Below are 26,597 nucleotides of genomic sequence, written 5' to 3' on the forward strand. Positions count from 1 at the left end.
TCTTGTCAGTAAAATCTTTTATTTGGTTTATATTTCAAATGTAATTTTAAAGGTTCATAAACCAGGAAATTCGATAATATGAAAGCAAGGAGAAACTAAGCTGCACCATTTAGCTAAGCTCAGGGACAACATTCATCTATAACAAATCAAAAATTTGAGTTTTTCCATGCCATCAGTTGTACTTAAACACATCCATCATATTTCAGTTGCAAAAGATGGTGAAGAACTCAAGCTGAAGAGCTGTCTGCTGATTTTTGTTGCTTCAGTAAGAGCTTTTCACCTGTAAAGGACACACAAAGAAGAGTTTTGAATTTTCTCAATGTACTTTTATAATTTTTAATAAACTTTTAATTGCAGAATCATTTTTGATTGACGGAAAAGTTGCAAAGATAGTACAGAGAGCTCTCAGGTATCCAGCACCCAATTTTCCTCCTGTTGGTTAACATCTTATGTTACCATGGGAGGTTTGTCAAAATTAATGAACCCATACTGACACATTATTACTAATCAAAGCCCATACTATTTTCAGATTACTTGGTTTTTACCTACTGTTTTTTTCTGTTCCAGCATCTCATCCAGAATACCACATTACATTTAAATGTCATGTTCTCTTAGGCTCCTCTAAACTGTGACTGTTTCTCATCCTCTCTTTGTTTTTGATGACCTTGACAGTTTGCAAGAGGAGTAGTCAGGTATTTTGTGGAATGTGCCTCAGTTTAGGTTTGTCTGATGGTTTTCTCATGGTTAGACTGGAGTAATGAGGTTTTGGGAGGAAGACCACAAAGGTAAAGTGCCATTCTCATCACATCAAATCAGGGGTGCAAACTATCAATATATTACCAGTGATGGTGACGTTGATTACCTGCCTCAGGTCGTTGTGTCAGGTTTCTCCAGTGTGGAGTTACTCCATACAGCATAGAAAGTGTACTTGCATGCTGTACTTTTCATACTGTACTTTTTGGAAGGAAGTCACCATGCACACCCCCACTTCAGGGTGGGGAATCATGCCGCTCTCCTTGAGGAAGGAGTATCCACCTAAATATGTGGAGTTCCGTATGGCAGCTGTGTCTCTTCTCCCATACAGAAATTCTCAAAATTCTCAGTTTTCCCTGCTTTCAACACACATACTTTTCTTCAATTTTCAAATTTTATTCAATCATTTATGTTAGTATAAACTCATAAATATTTGACACTTTGGGTTATAATCTAACATGACCTTATTTTATTCCTCAAAGTGTCCCAGTTTGGACTGTGGGGAGCTTTTCCAGTTGATTCCTACGTCCTTTGTCTCAATCTATTTTAACGTAAATCATGTTGTTATTTCTTGCTCTTTCTCTCGTTTCTCCCCATTTCGATATCTGTGTATCTAAAGCTTTATTGCCAGTGAGTGATGTAGGGTCCAAGTTGATGAGGAGGAGTCAGGACTGCCAAGGTATTTTACTTCAAACCCATCTAAAGATTCAGTGAGATATTTTCCCTGAGGTTAAAGAAAACACTTGTGCTATCAGGACTCATTATTATCAATGTGTGGGTAGATATTTGATGTAAATTGTTTCATGCATTTATTTAAGTAAACAGTGTTGGAATGGTCTAACTCCCCATCTTTGCTTCTAGCCTCATCCTGTACAGTCTGTACTATATACTGCTATTAGATTAATATTTACTATTTTTAAATTTTATTTATTTTTATTTTTACTTTTTAGTAGAGATGAGGTCTCGCTATGTTGCCCAGGCTGGTCGCTGGTGGTGAACTCCTGAGCTCAAGTGATCCTCCCACCTAGGCCTCCCAAAGTGTTGGGATTATAGGCATGAGCCACTGTGTCCAGCCTTAGATTCATATTTCTAAAGTGTAGTTCTATTCATTTACTTCAAGCCTGCAGTAACTTCCCAATTCCTACCAGGTCATTGCTTAGTATTCAGACATTGCATGCTAAGGCCCCAATTCACTTTTTAAAATCTTTTATTTTTTGTTATTTTTCTACTTATGCCATATGTTCTAACCAAGTTGGACCTAAGTTCATATTTTCTCTTTTTTTTTTTTGCCTCTCTAGTTTCATGAATATTGCTGATTAGAAGCAACATTTCATTTCTTTTGTTTTTCTTTTCCTTTTTTTTTTTTTGAAACAGGGTCTTATTCTGTTGCCCAGGCTGGAGTGCAGTGGTGTGATCATAGCTCACTGCAGCTTCTACCTTCCAGGCTCAAGTGATCCTCCCACCTCAGCCTCCCAAGTAGCTAGGGCTACAGGTGTGCACCACCACACCTAGCTAATTTTTGTATTTTTTGAAGAGACAGGGTTTCAACATGTTCCCCAGGCTGGTCTTGAACTCCTAGGTTCAAGCAATCCTCTTGCCTTGGACTCCCAAAGTGTTGGGATCACAGACGTGAGCCACTGCACTCAGCCTCCATTTCTATTAATTAAAACCACATCTTGAGTCAGTGATCCTCTGTTTGCCCCATCTAATTCACTTACTCCCTTGACCATCCTGCTGCGTGCCCTGGGAGGCGACCTGGGGACTACAGTGACACTTGGCTGCCCTCTGCCTTTCTGGTGGGTTCAGCCAATGGGAAACCCAGAAGGACATCCTAAAGTGAGGTCAGGGTACTTTTTCAGTTCTGTGGGTTGCCTCCGGCTGCTCAAAACCCTCTCTTGAGAGGATACTGTTTCTTTCAGGGCAGCCTTCTTCACACAGCTCTCTCCTTAAGGATTCAGGTAACTGCTCCCTCTTCTCCTCCCTGGGGCTGTTGCCAGGCAGATTATTACACCATGCCTTGTCATTTCCCTACAGTGCCCCACCCACACCTTTATACTTAGTCTTCATTAAGTCCTTGAACTATCACAGTTTCAGTGCCATCAGTTTCTCGTTGTGAACTAATACACACTTCCTCTTTAGAATTAAAAATCACTTCTTTCAAGAAACTTTCACTTATACATCTTATAAGATGTGATCTTTTCCTCCTCTGAACATAAAATATCACTTTGTCTATAGCCATTAATTGAATTCTGCATTTTAGTTAGGGGTTTGTCTAATCCCCCTTTTTTAGTATAAAGTCTATAATGACAGAGGGACCAGCTTATTCATCTTGCCCCCCAACCCCACCACAATACCTAACAGTATCTTACCTAGTCTTAGATATTGATACATTGATACATTACTTGCAAAGACAATGTATACTTGATCCTAGATCCTTGATACATTACTTGCTAAGTAAATGAACATTTTTTTACATATCTCCCAAGAGTTATTTTTATTAACCTATACAGAGTCCTTATCACTTCAGGAAGGAAACTGGCTATTACAAAGAGTAGAAAAATTGTTTTCTTCCCATACTCAAGACATATTCTACAGGGGATGGAGTAAATCATGTTGATTTCTACTTAACTACATCCTCAATAGATAGTCCTGAGAAAAATTAGTTGAAAATGACTTGATTGAATTTCAGATGGTGAATTCCATATAACATTTCCAAACGTTCTAAATTCTATGTCCACCTCTTTCAAAGTTCAACTTCTCCAATAGGAGTTTTCTATTTAACCTCACCTTGCTATGATAGATGCTTTATGCCACAATCAATCCAAATATCATATAGTATGTTATTTTCATTGCTCTTCTATTTTATAATTATTTACCAATTCCTTTTGTCAACTTGTTTGTCTTAACAGGGAACATGTTTTCTAATTCTTTTGTATCTCACCATACTCTGGTATTTTACAACTGGTAAGTGCTTCCTTAATAGATCACCAGAATTCTGAGAAGTTTAGAAAATTCACCATTCCTTTATTTACTAAATTATGGTTTCAAAGTATGGAGTTATCTTCTTCATAAGAAGAAATTAAAGCCAATCTTGATATCATGATAGCACTTCAGGAGACTTAAGAAATAGCTATTGCTGAATTATTCAAAACAATGAGTAATTGACAAAGTCGTTAGTGATATTTCTAAAAACCCACATATTCTGAGAGGAATGTTTGCATTGACTCACCATCAGTTTTTAGAAAGCACGCATGGCTCTCCTTCTGTTGATATCTCTCTTGATTTGGCAAAGAGAACAGTGAGGACAGCAAAGGGTTACCATATAGTCATCACAAATAGATCCCTGTTTGAAAACAAAAAAGAAATAAAAATATAAAATTCACCTATTTGGAATTAAGACTTGCCACATCTTGAAGAGAAGCAGAAGGCACTGCTCTTTAGGATTCAGAGTTTGGATGGATACATTTAGGAAATGTTACTCGCTTTTTCATATAAATGTTGTCTCATTTTATGACAGAAAATATTTTTCTATACTTTACATTTCTGAAAATGTAAGAAGATGTCCAACCAAACTATCAAGTATGAGAGTTAAATATCTTTAGGAAGTGGAATTTCAAAACTCTTTTCTCCTGGACCTCCTCTCTGTCACAGGAAGTTAGTAGAGGATGTGCTCCACCAAAATGTGGGTGTAAACCAAGGAAGAGGAAGATATGGGATATAAGAAGCAGGAGTCTAACATAGGAGAGAAGCTAATGGAATCTCCAGGGTCATGGTGAAGGGAGATCCCAGGATGAGAGCTAAGCACTAGGAATAATGGGCAACTAGTTCAAAAGGTAGTAGGACTGGAAGTGATTTCATCATGAAGATGAAAATGATAAAACATCTACGTGTTGAAGGTGTTGGGAAGAGATTTAGAAAACTGGCAAACAATTTGGGGTTAAAGGACTCATAAGTAAATGGAGGAAAAATACTAACAAAAAACTCAATAATTACTAATACCAGGAAAAACAAAATTGAGCAGGAAAAGCAATCATATTTACTGCATGACTCAGCTCTGAAGTTGAATAAAACAAATATAAGTATCCTAATGTAAACACTGAATATGGAATTAACCATATAACTATATTGGAAAGAATGGGATGGGGGAGAGGGCACATGTGTGTGGTGGGGGGAGGAGGAGAAAACAGAACTAAATTCACATCTTCCCTAGTAGGAGGTTAACAGATAATGCCTCTAACTAAAAGTCAAGAAGTAGCAATACAAGTGTGTGATTTGGAGATATGGAGAAAAATTCCCAAGACATCAGCTCTAGGGAAGAAGTAAGGAAGAAACTTTTGGGGACTACTTTGTAAAATTAGATGATTTTAAAAACACTTTGTTTCAGGGTTTTGATAAATAAAAATATTAAAGCTGCATTAGAAAACAGTGGCATTTACATTCCTGGCATTTAATCGACTTGAAACTGAACACAGTCATGGGCAGGGCACGAGATGAACCCTAATCTCCATCAAGTGCAGGGTCTACAAACCATATCAAGCACTGATCTTAGAAGCAGTTTAGGGAGGGTCAGAACCTTGTAGCCTCCAGCTCCATGACTTCTAAACTATAATTTCTAATCTTGTGGCTAATGTGAGTCCTACAAAGGCAATCTAGTCCCCAGGCGAAAAGGAGGTCTGCTTTGGGAAAGGGCTATTACCATGTTTGTTTAAACTATAAACTAAGTTTTTCCCAAAGTTAGTTCAGCCTACACCCGGGAATGAACAAGGACAGCTTGGAGATTAGAAGCGAGATGGAGTCAGTTAAGTTAGATCTCTTTCATTGTCTCGGTCATAATTTTGCAAAGGCAGTTTCACCACCTCAGTCTCCTGAAAAAGAGTTTCAGGCTAGGACTACAGGCGTGCTCAACTGCACCTAGCTGAAACTATTTTATATTGTCACTTAAAAATATTTACCATTTTGTGAATTACCAAAAAAAAAAAAACGCTTACTGACAGCACTTGTGAACAAAATTTAAAAATAATAAAAATTAAAACAATTTTAAATGCATGCTATAGATAATTTTAATGACAAATTGAAACACAGAACAATATTAAGCGAAAATAACAATCTAATCCCTTTCTACCCAATGTCATTATGAGAGATAAACTATTAATAATCTGCTGTGTATCCTCTTTCCTTAGCTTTTGTTCTATGCCTATGACTCATATAAATATAGATTAGACGAAGATACAGCTATGAACATAGACATATAGTTTGGCATTTCAGGAGTTCTTTTGTTTTTGAAAAATGAGGTCATGCTATCCCGTAACTTCTTTTTCCTACTTGATATATGATAGACAATACTGTAAGACATTTCTATGTCTTGTTTTATGTCCTTGAGAGCTAAATCTTGTGACCATATGGGGATACTTTCTTTTGGTTTCCACCATCCAGAGGACAGGAATTTGGGGGTTCATGTCATAGTTAGTCCAAAAAATTTTTCTTGAGCAGATAAAAGCCTTGTGAGCTTGAAATTGGCTTCTCTAGGCTCCTTCTGGAAAAAGCAGTAGAAACTGCTCAGTGCTATACAGCTCAGCAGCCAAGGCGTTATCTTTTTGGCAGTGGCGGCCTGGGTTCAATTGTTGGCTTCTGGAATGATTCCTTTCTGGTTTGTTATTTGTGTAACTTTGCCATTTATTGAGGTGTTTTTCCACCAGTGGATAGCTTCTGATTTCCCCTCTTGAATTTTCCTTTCTCTGAACTACCTCGTGGAGATTGTAAATCTTGTAAAAAAGAAACTGCTTGCCATGTCCTTGAAGAACCGAGGAGGTTACCTTTGGTAAAGTTCAGAAACCAGAAATATTGGCCGCTTGGCATGGCTAAGGTCGGGTAATAAGATATCTGAAAGGATTTATTTTTTAGAGAGTACTTTGTTAAAAGTCAGCTTAATTAAAAGTGGATAAGCAAGCTATAGGTATATTTAAAAGGCCTTAATGTTTTTCTCTTCTTGGAACTTGTTTTTCTGAAAAAAGATTTTTTTCTTCTCAGTTGACTGAATTATTTTTCTCCATTTTTTGTTTTTTTTTTTGGTCCTGTCATCCTTAAGGCACATGAGAGGCCCTAGTAGCCTAGGACTCATTGGGAAAAACAGAGGAGGCACCAGAGACCGCGTTTTGGGGGAAAAAAAACCCCACTGTTTTCCTCATGAAACCCCAGGAATTGGATACAGCCAAAGTGGATAGATCCCTGTCAAAATCAAAGGCTCTATTCTGTTTTGCATGTTATCTGACGATTTTGAGTTATCTGACGATTTTGAGTTTGGGGGGTATCAACAATCACTCTGCATTATGAGAGAGCTTTGGTGTGTAATAACTAAGTAGGAAATATGCTTTAAGGGGTGGTTAACAGTAGTATGGAGGGATACTTGACTGCACACTTGGATCAGAGAAGCATGCTCTTGGCCACCTGGAAGATAAGGCAACATCCTCACCCCTCACTGGGAGATGAGACTCTCATGAGGATGGGCTAATTACAAAATGGGCTGATTGGCTTTGGGTTGCCTTGTAATGAAATGCACAGTCGGTAAAAGCACTGCACTGTCTTCTTCCGTAGTATTTCCCTCCTTTTGGGGATCCGGAAACTAGTATAAAATGGCATCTTTAACTTTGGAGATCTGTCTTTGCCTTCAGCTGTTTATTTGTTACTTATTTGGTCCTAGAAATGCATGCTCTCCCAGCTCTGTTCCTCCAAGGGCTCCACCCTGAAGCTAGTCATCCAATTAAGAAACGGGCAAATGAAAAAATCTTACAAGTGCCCAATCTTCTGTCTGTCTGTATTTACATGTGAGGTGTGTGTGTGTCTGTGTGTATGTGTGTGTGACGTTTATATATAAAAGAGCTCTGATTAATTGGCTTAGAAAAAAGGGCTTAAATAAAATATTTTGTCAGAACAATAGAAACTTTAATGCCTCTTTGTTCACATGGCTTTAGTAATCTTTTGGAAATAAGGACAGTTTTAAAGATTATTGGTAAAATAAGTTGTCTTGAAAATGTAGACATTTGTCCTAAATTAAGGTCAGATATCAGATTTGCTAAATGCTTTAAGGTCAAACTGTTTCTTTGACTTTTGAAAATTGTTCGATTTACCTACTTTGGCGGCTTAGATAATATATAAGGCCTGGGGACATATGGAGAGCCATGCCCACTAGCTATGCTAAAAAGTCAGACCTTATCTTCATTTCTGTCTAATGTCCTAGGCTCCACCCCAATACATAATTAAAATCTCTTACTTACCAGAGTTTTCACCAAAAATAAAAGTTGCTAAGAGTTAATACTATAACATGTAATTGAGACCACTGGAGAAACAGTTTTAAAAAATACAAGGTGTGTAGGGAATGTGTTTTGGTAAAAGATTGTAAGAAGGCATAAGAATATGGCTTTTGTTAAAGGGAATGTAATTTTGTCTAGTTCTGAGGGTTTTTTTTTTTTTTTTTGAGATGGAGAGTCGCTCTGTGGCCAGGCTAGAGTGCAGTGGCGCGATCTCGGCTCACTGCAACCTCCGCCTCCGGGATTCAAGCGATTTTCCTATCTCAGCCTCCTGAGTAGCTGGGACTACAGGTGTGCGCCACCATGCTCAGCTAATTTTCATATTTTTAGTAGAGACGGGGTTTCACCATGTTGGCCAGGATGGTCTCAATCTTCTGACCCTGTGATCCGCCCACCTCGGCCTCCCAGAATGCTGGGATTACAAGCGTGAGCCACTGTGCCGGGCCCGAGGGTTTTAAAGATTGTCTTAACCTAAAAGAGTAACGGGACAAAACTAAAGGTTTAAGCAAAGTGAAAAGGGTTTGTAAAGGGTTGATCTTGTAAAACATTCTGTTAGTATAAACCAGTTGGCCAAGAGCTAAAAAAATTATTTAGCATTTTTCCATAGGTTAAAACATTCAAATCATACTGACGTGGGGCCAGAATCTGGGCCCATGTGTCCAAATAACAGGATTTTCTTAGAAAATGGATCTGCTGTTTGATGGAAAATTATAAAGCGTTCTAAAAAGTTTATGAAAATCTTACCTTATGGTCAAACTAATTAAAACTGGATAGGTATATACAATTGTATGTAAAAACTAGCTTTAGCATTAAAGATGCACTAATGCAAACATGAAATTCAGTTTTCTTTTTCAAAGATGATTTTTATGTAATGTTAAAAGATAATGAAAGAGTTTTGTTTTCTCCTTTGGGTAAATGGCAGGGAAAAAAAGGACAGAAAGAAGAGACAGATTCAGCTGGCTTCATGCTATCTTCATTGAGTCTTGTTTAGAAAGCTAAGTCTCCTCTATTAAAATAAAGGTTTTTTTTTTTTTTAATTTTGTTAGTTATTTTTGCCAAATGAATGACTTATGGTGACTTGGGATTCTATTTTGTGATATCTGGTGTTTTAAACCTTTGATATTTGACAAACTTTCCAAAATCAAATTATAAATTATGTCTCTTTCTAACCTAATATTTAGATATTAGGTCCTCTAAAGTCTTAAAACGGCTTATTTGGTACAAAAATCATACAGGAAGCATTGTCAAATATGAAATGACTTTCTTTGGTCTACATTCGTGTAAATGTGTTATTGGTATATGTTCCAAAATTATATAAAAGTGCTATGATTCTAATATGACTTAGTATATGTTAACAATAATAATTATAATTATTATGTTGAATGGCTGTGTGCCACAGAAGTAAATTTCCTTGTCAATTGTGCCTTTAACTGTGGCTGCCCTAAAATGTCTTTGTCATCCACAGACAATTGTGTTTCTCACTTCGGTCCTTTTTAAAAGATGATTTTATAATCAGCTATCACTTTTCTTTTTTTTTTTTGAGATGGAGTTTCATTCTTGTTGCCCAGGCTGGAGTGCAATGACACAATCTCAGCTCACTGCAATTTACAAATTGAAGGTCTGTGGCAACCCTGCATCAAGCAAGTCTATGGGTGCCATTTTTTCCAACAGCGTGTGCTCACCTCATGTCTCTGTGTCACAGTTTGGAAATTCTTGCAATATTTCAATTTTTTTCATTCTTACTATATCTGTTATGGCCGCCTGTGATCACTAGACTTTGATGTTACTATTTAATTATTTTGGGGCACCATGAATTACACCCATCCATATAAGGTGGTGATATAGTTTGGATGTTGTCCCCACCCAAATCTCATGTCAAATGTAATCCCCAATGTTGGAGGTGGGACCTGGTGGGAGGTGACTGGATTGTAGTGGCAGATTTTCCCCTTAGTTCCAATAGTGAGTGAGTTCTCGTGAGATCTGGTTGTTTAAAAGTGTGTAGCACAGGCCGGGCGTGGTGGCTCACACCTGTAATCCCAGCACTTCAGAAGGCCGAGGCAGGCGGATCACAAGGTCAAGAGATCTAGACCATCCTGGTAAACATGGTGAAACCAGTCTCTACCACACACACACACACACACACACACACACACACAAAGATAGATGGGAGAGACAAGATTGCACCACTGCACTCCAGCCTGGTGACACAGCAAGACTCTGTCTCAAAAAAAAAAAGTGTGTAGCACCTATGTCCCCCTTCCTCCTGCTCCAGTCATGTGAAGTGTTGGCTCTCCCTTTGCTTTCTGCCATAATTGTAAGCTTCCAGATGACTCCCTAGAAGCAGATGCCACTATGCTTCCTATACAGCCTGTGGAACCATGAACCAATTAAAACTCTTTTCTTTATAAATTACCCAGTCTCAGGTACTTCTTTATAGCAATGCGAGAACGTTTTCTTTATAAATTACCCAGTCTCAGGTACTTCTTTATAGCAATGCGAGAACATTTTCTTTATAAATTACCCAGTCTCAGGTACTTCTTTTTTTTTTTTTGAGACAGAGTCTCACTCTGTCGCCCAGGCTGGAGTGCAGTGGCCCAATCTCCGGTCACTACAAGCTCTGCCTCCCAGGTTCACACCATTCTCCTACATCAGGCTCCTGAGTAGCTGCGACTACAGGCGCCCACCATCACGCCCAGCTAATTTTTTGTATTTTTAGTAGAGATGGGGTTTTGCCTTGTTAGCCAGGATGGTCTCGATCTCCAGACCTCGTGATCCGCCCACCTTGGCCTCCCAAAGTGCTGGGATTACAGGTGTGAGCCACCGCACCTGGCCCGGCCCAGGTACTTCTTTATAGCAATGTGAGAACGGACTAATACCGACAGCAAATTTAATTGATAAATGTGTGTAGTCTGACTGCTCCACTGACCAGGTGTTCTGTTCTCCCATCTCTCTTCCTTTCCTTGGACCTGTCTATTCCCTGAGACACAATAATACTGAAATTAGGCCAGCCAATAACCCTACAATGGCCTCTAAATGTTCAAATGAAAGGAAGAGTCCCATATCTCCTAATTAAATCAAAATCTAGAAATAATTAAGCTTAGTGAGAAAAACATATTGAAACCAGAGAGAGGCTGAAAGCTAGTCTTCTTGTGCCAAATGGTTAGCCAAGTTGCGAATGCAGTGGAAAAGTTCTTGAAGGAAATTAAACATGCTACTCCAGTGAACATATACATGATAGGAAAGCAAAACAACCTTTTTGCTGATCTGCAGAAAGTTTGAGTGGTCTGAATAGGAGATCAAACCAGCCACAATATTCCCATAAGTCAAAGTCTAATCCACAGCAAGGCCCCAGTGCTCTTCAATTCTGTGAAGGATAAGAGAGATAAAGCTGCAGAAGAGGCTGGGTGCGGTGGCTCACGCCTGTAATCCCAGCACTTTGGTAGGCTGAGGTGGGCAGATCACAAGGTCAGGAGACTGAGATCATCCTGGCCAACATGGTGAAACCCGTCTCTACTAAAAATACAAAACAATTAGCTGGGTGTGGTGGTGCGCACCTGTAATCCCAGCTACTCGGGAGGCTGAGGCAGGAGAATCGCTTGAACCCAGGAGGCGGAGTTTGCAGTGAGCCAAGATCATGCCCCACTGCACTCCAGCCTGGCGACAGAGCGAGACTCCATCTCAAAACAAACAAACAAACAAACAAACAAACAGAAAAGAAAGCTGCAGAAGAAAAGTCTGAAGCTAAAATAGGTTGATTCATGAGGTTGAAGGAAAGATGTCATCTCCATAACATAAAATCACAAGGTGAAGCAGCAAGTGCTGGTGGAGAAGGTGTAGCAAGTTATCCAGAAAGTCTAGCTAAGATAATTGATGAAGGTGGCTACACTAAAAAACAGATTTTCAATGAAAATGAAACAGCCTTACTAGAAGAAGATGCCATCGAGGAAAGTCATAGTTAGAGAGAAGTCAGTGCCTGTCTTCAAAGCTGCCAAAGACAGGCTGACTCTCTTCGTAGGAGATAATGCAACTGGTGATTTTAAGTTGAAGCCAATGCTCATTTGCTATTTGCAAAATCCTAGAGCCCTTAAGAATTATTCTAATCACTTCTCTTTCCCCCACCCCACGAGAAAAAACAAAAAGAATTATGCTAAATCTGCCTGTGCTCTATAAATGCAACCACAAAACTTGATGATAGCACATGTGTTGACAGCATTGTTTAACAAATATCAAGCCCACTACTGAAACCTATACTCAGAAAGAAAGATTATTTTCAAAATATTACTGTTCACTAACAATGTACCTAGACATCCAAGAACTCTGATGCATACAAAGAGATTAATGTTGTTTACATGCCTTCTAAAAGAATATTTATTCTGCAGCCAATCAAGGAGTAATTTTGATTTTCAAGTCTTATTATTAAAAGAAAAATATTTTTGAAGGCTGTAGCTGCCATAGACAGTGATACCGCTGATGGAGCTAGGGAAAGTAAATCAAAAATCTTGTGGAAATGATTAATAATTTTGTATTTCATTAAGAATATTCATGATTCCTGGCCAGGAGTGGTGGCTCACAGCTGTAATCCCAGTATTTAGGGAAGCCAAGGCAGGCGGGTCATTTGAGGTCAGGAGTTCGAGACCAGCCTGGCCAACATGGTAAAACCCCATCTCTACCAAAAAATAAAAATAAAAAATTAACTTAGTGTGGTGGTGCACATCTATAGCCCCAGCTACTTGGGAGGCTGAGGTGGGAGAATCGCTTGAACCTGGGAGGGGAAGACTGCAGTGAGCCAAGATGGCGCCACTGAACTCCAGCCTGGGTGATTGAAACCCTGTCTCAAAAGACAAAACAGAAAAAATTCATGATTCCTGGGGGGAGATCAAAATATCAACATTAAAAGGAGATTGGAAGAAGTTGAGTCTATCCCTCATGGATGACTTTGAGGTGTGCAAGACTTCAGTAGAGAAAGTAACTACAGATGCGGTAGAAATAGCAAGAGAACTAGAATTAGAAATGGAGCCTACAGATGTCACTGAATTGCTGCAATATCATGATAAAACTTGAATAGATGAGGAGTTACTTCTTATGGATGAGCAAAGAAAGTGGTTTCTTGGCCTGGCGCGGTGGCTCATGCCTGTAATTCCAGCACTTTGGGAGGCCGAGGCGGGTGGATCATGGGGTCAGGAGATTGAGACCATCCTGGCTAACACAGTGCAACCCTGTCTCTACTAAAAATACAAAAAATTAGCCGGGTGTGGTGGCGGGCACCTGTAGTCCCAGCTACCTGGGAGGCTGAGGCAGGAGAATGGCGTGAACCCGGGAGGCGGAGCTTGCAGTGAGCCGAGATCAAATCACTGCACTCCAGCCGGGTGACAGAGTGAGACTCCCTTTCAAAAAAAAAGAAAGCTGTTTCTTAAGGCTGGGCGGGGTGGCTCACACCTGTAATCCCAACACTGTGGGAGGCTGAGGCGGGTGGATCACAAGGTCAAGAGATCAGCACCATCCTGGCCAACATGGTAAAACCCTGTCTCTACTAAAAATACAAACGTTAGCTGGGCGTGATGGTGCATGCCTGTAGTCTCAGCTACTAGGGAGGATGAAGCAGGAGAATCGCTTGAACCTGGGAGGCGGAGGTTGCAGTGAGCTGAGATCGCAGCCACTGCACTCTAGCCTGGCAACAGAGTGAGACTCGTCTCAAAAAAAAAGAGAAAGAAATAAAGTGGTTTCTTGAGATGGAATCTACTCTTGGTGAAGATGCTGTGACCATGATTGAAATAACAACAAGGGATTTAAAATATTCCGTAAGCTTAGTTGATAAAGCCATAACAGGGTTTGAGAGGACTGAATCCAATTTTGAAAGAAATTCTATTGTAGGTAAAATACTATCAAACAGCATAGAAATCTTTCCTTTCATGAAAGGAATGGTCAATTGGTGAGGCAAACTTCATTGTTGCCTTATTTGTTTTTTGTTTTTGTTTTGTTTTGTTTGAGATGGAGTCTTGCTCTGTCGTCCAGGCTGGAGTGCTGAGGCATAATCTGGGCTCACTGCAGCCTCTGCCTCCTGGGTTCAAGCAATTCTCCTGCCTCAGCCTCCCAAGTAGCTGGGATTACAGGCACCTGCCACCATGCCTGACTAATTTCTGTATTTTTAGTAAAGAGGGGTTTCACCATGTGAAACTCCTGACCTCAAATGATCAGCCCTCCTGGGCCTCCTGAAGTGCTGAGATTACAGGTGTGAGCCATCACACCCAGACCATTGTTGCCTTACTTGAAGAAATTGCCACAGTCACCCCACTTCAGTATCCAGCACCCTGGTCAGCAGCCACCAACACTGAGACAAGACCCTCAACAGGCAAAAACATGAATTGCTAAAAGTTCAGATAGATTATTATTAGTATTTTTTAGCTATAAAGTATTTTAAAATTAAGGCACATATATTGTTTTTCGAGACATAATGTTATTGCATACTTAATAGTGTAGTATAAGCATACCTTTTATGTGCACTGGGAAACCAAAAAATCGTGTGACTTGCTTTATTGCAATATTCACCTTGTTGTGGTGGTCTGGAACTAAACCTGTATATCTGAAGTTTGCCTGTATATATATGTGCACACACACACACATGCACACAAGCACACACACATCCACTCCCAATCTTATTGGTTCTGTTTCTAATGCACTTAGGAGAACCCTAAGTAATACAACCTCTCACCTACAAAAAGTGGAGTTGGTGTAATGGAAAGTGTATGAATGGACAGTTAGAACTGAGTATTGACTCTTTCTCTACTATTATCTTTGAGGAAATTACTCTACCTCTTAAAACTTTAAAGTTCTCATCAGCAAAATGTTGTGGACCTACCCGCTTTGCAGAGATGATGTGAGAATTAAGTGAGATAATACATGTAATGCATCTGGGGCACAGTAGATCCTAAATAATCCTCTTCCATTGTATGACATCCATTGCAAATATGAGTTATTTATTTTCTCAGGTTTTCAACAGAAACCTAGAAGGAGGCCACATAACCAGAAGATCTGTTGCTACAACTGAATGCAAGATTGCACATGCTAGGGAACTCTTATCAATCAATTTCAGAAGATGCATACATCAAATGATCTCTAGGTTTATAATAATTATTTTGAATGTGGTTGCATATTTGAGTGAGATGGTATGGTAACAGACTCACAGGGATGCCATATCGGGTCCTGTAGAGAGTCCTCATTGCGACGCTCGTTCCACACAGACAGCATTCGTTCATATCAGCTGCAACTTGACACCCAAGGCATGGGAAACAAAACGTGCCACAGAGACCTAGACACATGAAACCAGGGGTACACGTTACTCCACTCTGCCCCTGCCACAGCTGAAAGTTTAGCTTGCTTTCACAAATGGCAGTCCAAGTCACGAGGCCTTGGCCATGTAGCCTGCTGCTAAGCCCATCTTCAGTGTTTCTGTTTAGCTTTGCATCAGTTTCTCCCTCCACACGCAAATCATTTCAGGAATGACCACGCCTTTGTAAAGTATATCATTCTTGTCATAGCTCTGCCTTCATTCATTTGTTCATTGATGCGGTAAAACGTATTCATTTTCCAGACATTATCCTCAGTACTGACAGTGCCCCTGGCTCAAGTCTAGTAGTGAAGGTAGATCATAGGGAAAGTTCTCCAACAGAAACGTGTTTAAAATGCCAACAGGTCACCCAGAAAAATGGGGCCTACAAGGCCCTCAGTAGGAAATGCTGTTTGAGCTGACTACTGAAGGATGAGGAGATGTTTTAAAGGTGGACAAAAAGGAAAAGAGCCTCTTCGAGGTAATCTGGCATATCCTGGCAAAGGCTAGTGTTCATTCAATATGGCTGGAGCCCTGGGATGGGATGAGGATTTAGCTGTGGGTTGAGGCAGGTTGGGGAGCAGACGATGAAAAACTCTGAGTGTTAAGAGTGTGTCATGAGAGTTATGAGGAACCACTGAAACATTTTAAGAGGGGAGAATAATTTGATCAGATCTACATTTAAGAAAATGTGCTACTAAGCAATTAAGCTTTGATTGGAACTTGTGTATTCATTTAATTGGGTAATAATAATACTAGGGGTAAGAGGGTTAACATGTTCATCTTTAGAGAGTTTCACCAATGTGATCTAATTCTTACTTTGACTTGCAGATGTTGAACTGGTGTCCTGAGAAGCTTAAGTCATCACTCCAGACAATGAGAGTGAAAAAACTAACCCAATTGTTTTATTCCCTAGGTAATTTTCCCTTGCTATGCTACTGAGTGTGTAATTCTTTTTTTATGTTTATTTTATTTATTTATGATTGAGTCTTGCTCTGTTGCCAGCCTGGAGTGCAACGGCGCTCTCGGGTTCAAGCAATTCTTCTACCTCAGCCTCCTGAGTAGCTGGGACTACAGGCACCCGCCACCACACCTGGTTAATTTTTGTATTTTTTAGTAGAGATGGGGTTTCACCATATTGGCCAGGCTGGTCTTGAACTCCTGACCTTGTAATCTGCCCGCCTTGGCCTCCAAAAGTGCTGGGATTACAGGTGTGACCCACCACACCCAGCCTGAGTATAATTCTTAACACATTCAAAGTTCAATTTCAGGCCAGGCATGGTGGCTTATGCCTGTAATCCTAGCAATTTGGGAGGCCGAGGCGGGTGGATCACTTGATGTCAGGAGTTTGAGACCAGCCTGGCCAGCATGGTGAAACCTCATCTCTACTAAAATTACAAAAATTAGCTGGGTGTGGTGGTGCATGCCTGTAACCTCGGCTACTCGGAGGCCAAGGTAGGAGAATCACTTGAACTGGGGAGGCAGACATTGCAGTGAGCTGAGATCGCACCACTACATTCTAGCCTTGTTGACAAAGTGAGACTCTGTCTCAAAAAAACAAAAAGCAAAAACAAGGTTCAATTCAACTCTCATTCAAAGTCAATTTCAACTGTCAAGTTAAAGGATAATGTATTTTATTTTCTTGTCTTAGAGTACTATGTGGACCAAGGCAAGCAAATAGACTTCAGAGCAAGTTTCTGTAGGTGGATGTGTTTGTTTCTTGGTCATTATTGAGAACTAAGCACCTTGCTCCTCTCTAGCCCATCTCACTGAAACTTCCTTTGCAGGAGACTGGGCAGGAGATACCGAGTAAAGTCTTTTAGGAGATCTTATAAAACCCAGGCTGGAGTGCGGTGGCTCAGCTTGTCCCAGCACTTTGGGAGGCAGAAGGCTGGCGGATTACCTGTGGGGAGTTGAGATGGCAGGCCCAGCTCAGGAGTGAAGCTCTGTGTCTACCACTAAAATACAAAAATTAGCCGAGGGCCGTGGTGGCAGGCCTGTCCAGCTACTCCAGGAGGCTGAGGCAGGAGAGAATCTCTTTGAACCCGGAAGGAGGCCAGAGGGTTTGCAGGTGAGGCCGTGATTGTGCTGTTCCCTCCTAGCCTGGGGGACAAGAGGTGAGACATGCCAAAAAAAAAAAAAGAAGAAAGAAAAGAAACAAAGCAGTCAAGTTTTTTTCCTCAGTGACAAGCTAATTGCCACAGAATTCTTTGATAGGGTGTGTAAAAAGGCTAAAATACCATGAATGAAAATAGTTCTACTGACATATAGAAAAACCATAGTGCAGCTACATCCCTGGGTGGACACAATGTAACTACTGCAAAATGTTGAGTTGTTTATATGTTTACTAGAGACAAATGCTCTAAAAAATCAAATTCAACTTGGAATTTTTAAATTAATGTAAGGTCTATTTAGTTCGGTAGGACTATACTCGTTCAATTTGAGTCGTTAGCTCTTTTGCTATTATCTTAACCCAGAACTTATTTTAGGAATAAGACTGTTCTTTGAAGGACTGGAGAAAAATTAACTTATCCCTACGGGAGGCTTTTTTTTTTTTTGCTAAACATACCATTGCCTGACATGCAGAGTGCCTGTAGTAAGTTAAAAACTTTTTCTACACGATAAGGGAGGAATAGGGGAAGGGTTTAGTCATTGGTAATTCACCTCGATATCAATTAAGGGGCTTCTTTCCCCACACTTACAGACTCCGCAGTCGCTGAAGCAGTCACACATGCTTGTCTGCCAGTCGGAGTTCTGGGGTGCCATACCGACTCCAGGTTGGGTCACAACGACCACTGGCGCCTGAGATTGCATTTTCAGTGCTGGGTCTTAAAAGCAGGGGACTGAAAAGTCAAAGAGTGGCGTTAGAGATCTCGAGGTTGCTCTTGAAAGCCCACGTTAGGGCAGGATGCTGAGGCAGTGTAGAGGAAGTTGCTTTATTTGAAGAACAGAATTTCTGTCTCCACCCCTCACAAGATAGAGGCCGTGGAGGTGGGAGGAAGGAATTCACCGAACTGGGCCGGGCGCGGTGACTCACGTCTGTAATCCCGGCCGAGGTGGACGGATCATTTGAGGTCAGGAATTCGAGACCAGCCTAGCCAGTATGGCGAAACCCCGTCTCTACTAAAAATGCAAAAAATTAACCAGGCTTGGTGGCGTGTGCCTGTAATTCCAGCTACTCGGGAGGCTGGGGCAGGAGAATCGCTTGAACCCGGAAGGTGGAGGTTACATTAAGCCGAGGTCATACTTCTGCACTCCAGCCTCGGAGACAGAGTGAGACTCCATCTCAACAAACCCCCCAAAAACAAAAACCACAGAATTCTCTGAACTGGGAAGGTGAACAGTTGCTTCTCGTGGGGTAAGAGAGCGGAACAGTGTTGCTCATGTACTGTTTTTAGGCAGGTACCTGGTATCCACACAGGCAGCGAAACAAATGAGCAACCTGTGATCGTGGCCGAAAGTAGTGAATTATGGAAAATAACATTCTCTAAAATGGCATCATGCTAAAGTTTTTTGTATGTCCCCCCACTTCTTGCTCCTAATTTATTATTTCTTTTTGGACTGATTTCCTATGAGCAACCATTTCCAGTCTTCCTACTTCCTGACTTGTCCTTCACTTCATATTTACTGGGAGCCTGCAATCCTGTGTCAGCGCTGGCCTGACGGACGCTGCTGTGTGGTACGGGCAGTTTATTTAAGAAGTACATTTGGTAAGGTTACTCCTCATTTCTCTACATCATGAGAGGCAGTGTAGGGTCATGGAACATGAATTAGATTAGGAGTGAGAGAGTCTTTGCCCAAGTCTTAGTTTCTGAAACTGTGATCTTAGACTCATCATTTAACTAGTCATTTAAATGTCCACTTATTAATCTGTAAAATGAGGTTTCTGACCTACCCACCTTACAGGCTCATTCTAAAGAATTTGTCTTTAAATAAAAATACCATGAACTGTATTCAGAAGAGCTGAAGCTTATTTTAAATGTATTAGATGTGCCCTTCCATATACATTAAAGTGGTTATGGCTTCTGCTTGATTTTTTTTAAATGTACCATAATAACCGTTCACTGCTTTTTTACACTGGAAGAGTGAGGCGGACCCATCTGTGGATCCCACAGCAAACAAGATTTTCTGCAAAAGAAGTTTCCAGTAAGTGAACAAAAAACCGGAGGGGTCGGCTGAGCCGATCATTCAGGGCGTGCATGATCCGCGGGTGTGTGTGTGGCGGCGGAGGAGTCCCAGTCTAGGGGCAGATACGTCGGGTGATGGACTAGGCGAGCATGTGTCTGGCTGCCGCTGTCTTCCGGCCTCTTCCAGGGAGGAGGATCGGGCAGGCGGAGAGCCCCCCTGGCTCCTCCCCAGTTGCAGGGACTGGTCTGAAGCAGGGGCTTCAGGAGGCGGGGAGTGGGTGGGTGGGCTTCTTACCTTCTCCGCCCGCTCTGCACTCGAGAAGGGGACTGTGAGCGGCAGCTGCGCTTGGGGCTCTTCGATCACCACCCCCCGCACTACGTCTCCCGCCAGAGCCGCTCTGGGACCCCTGGGTCTCCTCTGCTGGGACCAGACCTGCCTGCCGGTGAATTCTTAGAGCAGCCTGCGCAGAATCCATCCCAAGGAGACCGCCCATTGTTGCTGGCGCAATCAGGGAATGGCGCCTGCGGATGGCTGCCCTCGGGGGACCACTCGCCCAGGCGGCGCGCCGCTGGGGACTCGGCGTGAACCCGGCAGCGGGCGCGCGGTCTCGGAGCCCAGCCCCACCTGCAGGCGCCAGGAGCCGCAGCGCTGGGCAGGGCTGGCACCGCTCCCTCCCGGGCACCCGCCACTCTGTCGCTCCGGGCGCCCAGGCTCACCGGGCGTTTGTTTCTAAATTGTAAAAAGTTTTTATCAGATGGTATGGGCTGAGCAACGCTGGGATCGGAAAGTAAGACAAGAAACTATCACCCACCCTCTCCCCCGCCCGCTGATTTGAATGCTTATTAGATGGACCCTGGATTCTAGTCCTGCTGTACATGCCCACAATGTAAGAGGAAGCAGTCACAACCCTCTAGACACACTCATGCCGCCAATCTCATGAAATAAGAGGTAAGGACCTTGCAATGATTCCGTTTTCGTCACTCACCCCTTTTACAATAATTAGCTTGGCTTTGGGAAAAGTAAGTCCCAAATCCCCAACACTGAGGGGTAAGCTCCACAAAGGCAGGGAATTTTGTGGGTCAAGTTCACCGAGGTTTCTCAAAACCTTAGCTCGGAACCTGGTACACAGGAGGAGCTCACTAGCGGCCCCGTCACCACGCTCTCTGCTTCCCGGCTGGCTGAGGCCATGCGTGATGCAGGCTCCAGATGGTGCACAGCAAACAAGGGCCAGAGCCCAGCCCTGAAAACGCAAACAAGGCTAATGTTTCACCTGACTCTTCAGACCTCTACAGATGGGGCCCAGATCTTCCCTAAATCCCAACTCCAGTACTAACATGGTCAAAACCATATTTTTGGGTGATGGCTTCCCACATTTGGAATCTTGGGGGAAGAAGCATTACAGGAAATGCTAGAGAATATGTATTCTAATTTCTTATGCATTTCATCTTAATTATCAAATACCAAAAAAAATATGAAATGCTAATTATCAGTAATGTCAAGTGGTTATCCTTAGGTGATTGGCTGATAGACTTTTTTTTGTTGTTTTGTGATAAGGTCTCTCTATTGCCCAGGCAGGAGTGCAATGGCATGATCGTAATTCACTGCAGCCTGGAACTCCTGGGCTCAAGTGATCCCCCACCTCAGCCTCCTGAGTAGCTGAGATTACAGGCGTACACCACCATGCCTGGCTAATTTGTTTTCCTTTTCTGTAGAGATGGGAGTCTCACTATGTTGCCCAGGCTGACCTTGAGCTCCTGGCCTCAAGTGATCTTCCTGCCTTGGCCTCCCAAAACACTGAATTACAGGTGTAAGCCACCACCCATGGCCGATAATTTTTTTTGTACTTAGCATTTATTTCCTTTACAAGCAAAACAAGAAATATCCTTTTCAGAAACGAAAAGCAAATCCACTGACTAGAAAAAAAAAAATTTAAGGGGGCATACCAAGCCAGGTACAGTGGCTCATGCCTGTAATCCTAGTACTTTGGGAGGCCAAGGCGGGTGGATCCTGGGTGACAGAGCGAGTCTCTGTCTCCAAAAAAAAAAAACCAAAAAAACAAAAAACAAAGGAGGGGCATGTCATACAAATGATACTATAGCTGTTTGTATTTTTTTTTTTCCCTCTTGGCCCCTAGCCAACGCTTGGCACGAAACTGGTATTCAATAAATAAAGATGATCCTACAACTCTTTCAGAGGAAAAACATGTTCATTTTACACCCTTATTTTTTCAAGAAGGCTATATTGTGATTTTTAATACAATAACAGCAATCCGAAGATTTCAGAATAAAAACCACCCTGCAATGATCTAATTGTTTCTCCTTTACCTGACTGTCTTTACTTAGTGTATGGCGTATGTGTTTGTGTATTCAATTTGGCTAATGTTAGACTTCATAGCAGTTTGAGTCCTGAACATTTTCTGAGTGCCTTTGAAATCCACTCAGTGGCCATCTCTATATTCTGTACCAAGCAGCTGTATCGGCCTGGCGCGGTGGCTCACATCTGTAATCCCAGCAATTTGGGAGGCTGAGGTCGGGAGTTCAAGACCAACCTGAACAACGTGGAGAAACCCTGTCTCTACTAAAAATACAAAATTAGCTGGGCGTGGTGGTGCATGCCTGTAATCCCAGCTACTCAGGAGGCTGAGGCAGGAGAATAGCTTGAACCTGGGAGGTGGAGGTTGCGGTGAGCCAAGATCGCGCCATTGCATTCCAGCCTGGGCGACAGAGCAAGACTTCGTCTCAAAAAAAAAAAAAAAAAAAAAAATATATATATATATATATCTCAACTGTATCTCAAATATCCATATGCTAACTGCCAGTTAGTTTGTGTGAACATTTACTTCCTCCATGTAGTAGCCTCAACAGTCTTTAGCCCAACAGTCAACATTGTATGTTTCTGTTTCCTTCACTACTTTTGTACTTTTGACTTCCTCTTTTGAATGTGGGAGATTGCAGGGACCCAGGTGCTTTTGTGAATATTAGCACTAGGAACTGGTGCAGAATGGGGGGCCCCAGGAGGTTTCTGATGCTATTATAAGTTCCTCCCTAGTGCAGATTACCTATATTGGTGGAGAAGTCTACTCGGCTTATCCCGGCATAGAAGAGTAGTCCTAAAGGGAACTGCTCTCCAGGACTTCCATCTGTCACTTCCAGCTTATTCTAAAAAGGGTCTAATAACTTCTCCTGTGAGATACCTTATTCAAAAAAATACCTTCTTGATAGTTATAAAACTGAGATGAGAAAGCAAACACACTCATTTGTATGTGCCTCTGTGATCATTTAAAAATTCAAGGTATCTTTTAAGTTACAACAAATGTAAAACAGAAACAAATGTAAAATTGTTGCTTGTTCCAAACAACCACAATTCTGTTTGCTTTAGCCATGACATCTTTAGCCTTAGCCATTCAAGGTAAAAGGTCAACAGTAAGTGGAGAGAAAATTTCCTCGAAAATCTAGAATTTCTAGGACCTTAGGTACCAGCTTGTCTCCTTAGTTCAGTGGTCCTCAAAGGTTACTATTAGTAAAACCACTTGGACAGCTCTTTAACATGTGGATTCCCAGACACTGCTCAGAGACTGTAACTTAGATAGAGTGAGCTAGGGTTGAGGAATCTGTACAATGTAGAATTCTACACACTGTTCAGACATTGTGATTTAGATAGAATGAGCTAAGGTCTAAGAATCTGTAGCGCACACCTGCAGGGCTGCTGCCCTTATGCCATAGGATTTTGTCCTGTGAAATCGAAAAAGGTGGCCCTTCTCACAGACATGGCTTGGTGAGCACGTAGCTGCTTCGGTGAGAATTCGAAAAACAGTCTATCTTTCTCCAGGGTGATGAAGCCCATGCTAGGCCCTCCCGCATTCCCAGGAGCACATTTCAAACTAGCTCCTCTCTCTTCAGGTGCAGGCATGTGAAGTATCCTGGGCACTTCACTAGATTCTAATGCCAGTGGCCTTGCAGAGCACACTCTGTAACCCACGGCCAGTGGCCTTATTTTTCTTCTGTTACTAATAACTACAGATCCAAGTTAATTCAGCAAATATTTTATTGAGTGCCAGGATGTGTAAAAGTCTTGTGCTGGATTTGGTAAGGGCTAAGGAGATGCCTGAGGTTTCCTTTCTGTGGCCAGCAGTTCTACCCATTGCGAGGTGACCACACAGCTATTTTGTTCTATACCATCTTTAACCCCACAGGAGCAAAGAGAGTGATAAAAAAATTGGCAGGGGCCACCTTGGAAAATGCAGGAAAAGTAGGGGCAGGAGGAAGTGAAATGGGAATCTTGGTGGGTGAGCTTGGGAGAATGAAACTAGAATACCTTTCTTTAGGAAGTTCTTTCTGTGGAATGGTCTCAATGTCAGGAAATCTTGCAGTATTTGGTTCATATTTTAAACATCTTAATTTTATCTATTAGTTAAGAATCAATCTTGTATTTGTCTCTCTTTTCTATGAGCACCTCACTCCTGAGGACAGCCCACTATCTTATTAAAATACATTAATATTAATATAATACATGATATTAATTACAGTAATATTAATACATATTATTAATATTGATTAATCCATACACAACATATTATTGAGATTTTTCTCTTCTTTCTACTGTTTATTGATGTTAAATTTCATTTTTTTGCTTTGATTGAAACATTTCCATTTCATAATCTCTCCATCTCTCTTTATACATATTAATGAAGCACCAGAATTTAATTTTGAAGCATTCTAGTCTGTTTTTCTTACTTTCATAGTGAGAATTCAAGGATTCTTATAACTCATTAGCTAAATCTACAAAATTCCATATCTTGTTTCTAAATATTTTAAATGGATAAAATAGAATATTTGTAAAGCAGAAAGAAATTAGACCAGCATAAGTCAACATGCATACATATTGAAATAAAGAGTGAAATTAATGATCATGTTACTAAATACAATATATATAATATGTGTTTGCTGCAGACAGCAGCAGTTGATGAGGATTCAAGGCTAGGATCTTACACTACTTTGAAAAGCCTGGCATTTGGCAAAATGCTTAGCACGAAATTGTTGAATTTGACTAAATGTATAAATTTAAAGCAATTAGATAAGAAAACCTTAGTCTTTTAGCTGAAACTCAAAATATAACATGCTAAGAAAAAAACAAGAAGATCAAATAACTTTTAAAGAAAGTTTTTTTTTTCAATGCTAAGTTTTTAAAAGAAGTTCTTACTTGTACTTACAATTAGTAAATAAGGTTCAGAGGAGGAAATGTCTTGTGTCCTGGGAGAGAATCTCACCACAAATGAAAAATACTGAAAGGGGAGAGGCAACTGTGTTTCTATCGCAGTGCATAGTACAAAGAACAGTTTCAGACGCTCTCATTGGCCAGCGTAATCCAGCAGAAGTGGTTTCAATGTGTGTTTCTCTTATCTGGAGAATGAATATATCTCTTGCCAAATAAGGTGTGTTCCTTTTCCTATATTGTGTTAGGTACACTGATCTGTCTTTTCGGTGGGGAAAGAATTTAATTCATTATATAGTTTGATTGGTTTTACATGTCTGGCAGAGCTTACTGTTTTTGTGTGTGTGTGTTTGTTTTTTGTTATCTTTGTGGGGAAAAAAGAAGATCATTATTGTTTCAGATTATATAGTAGTTGGCATCTCAAGTACCCTTTAATGGTATGAGCTTACAGATACTGAATATTAAAATAGGCCAAGCATTTCAATGATTCGTTGATGACTTTGATAGGCCTTGTTTTTCCAATTTTAGAAGTGAGGAAACAAGCTCAGATCCTTGAGTTGATTTTCAGAGGCCACACAGCTAACAAGTTACTCACTTAGGATTTTAGCTTATGTCAGCTCAGCTCCAAACTATGGCTCTTTTTAGAACGTTACTTCCAATGTCTTTGTACCTTTTTAATTATTCTTCTTATTGGTGGTATTACTATTTGTTTCTTTTGAAATTTTTGTTCATAGTCTTTGAATTTCTGATTCCATAGTTTAAATTGTCAAAAGACAAAATTACAACAAATTTAGTTTAGAAGATGTAATTGCCTTTAATTTGCAATTCTAGAATCAAGTAACACATCGTTCTATAAAATAGAATGAATGTTCTGGTGAGCTAAGCAGAGAAGTTTGACTTTATAAACGGAGAAGGGCTGAAGAAAGCAGAAACAGAGAAAACAAGCTAGATGGGTTGTTTCAAAGTTACTTTCCTTATAAGACTAAAACAGAGAGGACTTCCTTACAACACTGACTCAGGTTGACTGCAATCTCCTGTGTTTTGGAAAACTGGCCCATTTCAAAGTTCAGTTTGATTATATGTCACTTAGCACAAGTGACTCCATTCTGGTTTGGTCTGATCTTCTGGGGCCTAAAGCAGGAGGCTAGTCCATAACAATGGCCTCTCATAAACTTTGTTTAACAAAACCTTTCAGAAATGAGAGTTGGCTGGCACAGTGGGAGTCCCAGGTGGAGGACTGCTTAAGGTCAGAGTTCAAGACAAGCCTGGGCAACACAGTGAGACCCTGTCTCTGAGAAAAAAAAAAAAAATTAAAAAATTAGCCACCTATGGGTAAGTGCCCATAGGCCTGTAGTCCCTGCTACTTGGAAGGTTGAGGCAGGAGGGTTGCCTGAGCCCAAGAATATGAGGTTACAGTGAGCTATGTTGTGTCACCACACTCCAGCCCGAGTGACAGCAAGACCATGTCTCTAAAAAAAAAAAAAAAAAAATTAAGAAATGAGAGTGGCCAGCTTTCCTATCATTCACTCTGAAGTTTTTCCCTGTCATTCACTCAAAAGTTCTTGGGGATGGGAAATCTTTCCCACTAGAACAAGGCTATTGTGTGGGGTTGTACAGTGAGAATATGTGGCATTATGGCAGACTCTAAGTGCTTAGAGTCCCTTTTCAGTCCCAATTCCTAGCTGCCATCTGCTAGCCACTTAACATTTCTATGCCTCAGGTTCCTTGTCAAATGAGGGTAATAATTGCACCTACCCCACAGAAGTGCAGGGAAAATTGAAAAAATTAATACATGCAAAACATTTAAAACAGTGCCTAACACATAATCAATGTTAGGGAAAACAAAGAAACAAAGAAATCTAAAGAAGGAGAAAGAA

At 41.0% G+C, this 26,597-nt stretch overlaps 1 protein-coding gene and 1 long non-coding RNA gene across 3 annotated transcripts; one reads left to right on the top strand and one right to left on the bottom strand.

Annotated features, from left to right (window-relative positions):
• On the bottom strand, nt 1-24,867 carry PLAC8 (placenta associated 8). Of its 2 annotated transcripts, none has more exons than XM_031664572.1 (5): nt 24,719-24,867; nt 18,084-18,224; nt 15,239-15,363; nt 3,983-4,096; nt 1-280 (listed from the first exon to the last, which is right to left on the bottom strand). In XM_031664572.1, exons 2-4 carry the CDS (start codon nt 18,193-18,195, stop codon nt 3,992-3,994), a joined length of 342 nt encoding a protein of 113 aa, XP_031520432.1. In that variant the 5' UTR covers nt 18,196-18,224; nt 24,719-24,867; the 3' UTR covers nt 1-280; nt 3,983-3,991. The 2 variants fall into 2 exon arrangements, with proteins under 2 accessions (XP_031520432.1, XP_031520433.1); XM_031664573.1 differs by lacking the exon at nt 24,719-24,867 and adding an exon at nt 19,804-19,987.
• Nucleotides 20,159-21,813, top strand: LOC116274196. The gene is made up of 2 exons (XR_004182791.1): nt 20,159-20,457; nt 21,644-21,813. It is a non-coding gene; the product is annotated as an uncharacterized LOC116274196 (long non-coding RNA).
• Nucleotides 24,868-26,597: the final 1,730 nt, after the last annotated feature.

Source organism: Papio anubis, chromosome 3 (assembly GCF_008728515.1).
Source record: "Papio anubis isolate 15944 chromosome 3, Panubis1.0, whole genome shotgun sequence".
Lineage (NCBI taxonomy): Eukaryota > Metazoa > Chordata > Mammalia > Primates > Cercopithecidae > Papio > Papio anubis.

What these genes read in the sequence shown, in the direction of transcription:
- PLAC8 (XM_031664572.1), bottom strand. Translation starts at nt 18,195, where the DNA reads ATGCAATCTCAGGCGCCAGTGGTCGTTGTGACCCAACCTGGAGTCGGT. An exon ending in CTTCAGCGACTGCGGAGTCT is followed by an intron (nt 15,364 to 18,083) that starts GTAAGTGTGGGG and finishes TCATGTGTCTAG; the next exon opens with GTCTCTGTGGCACGTTTTGT. An exon ending in GGACCCGATATGGCATCCCT is followed by an intron (nt 4,097 to 15,238) that starts GTGAGTCTGTTA and finishes GTTTTCAAACAG; the next exon opens with GGATCTATTTGTGATGACTA.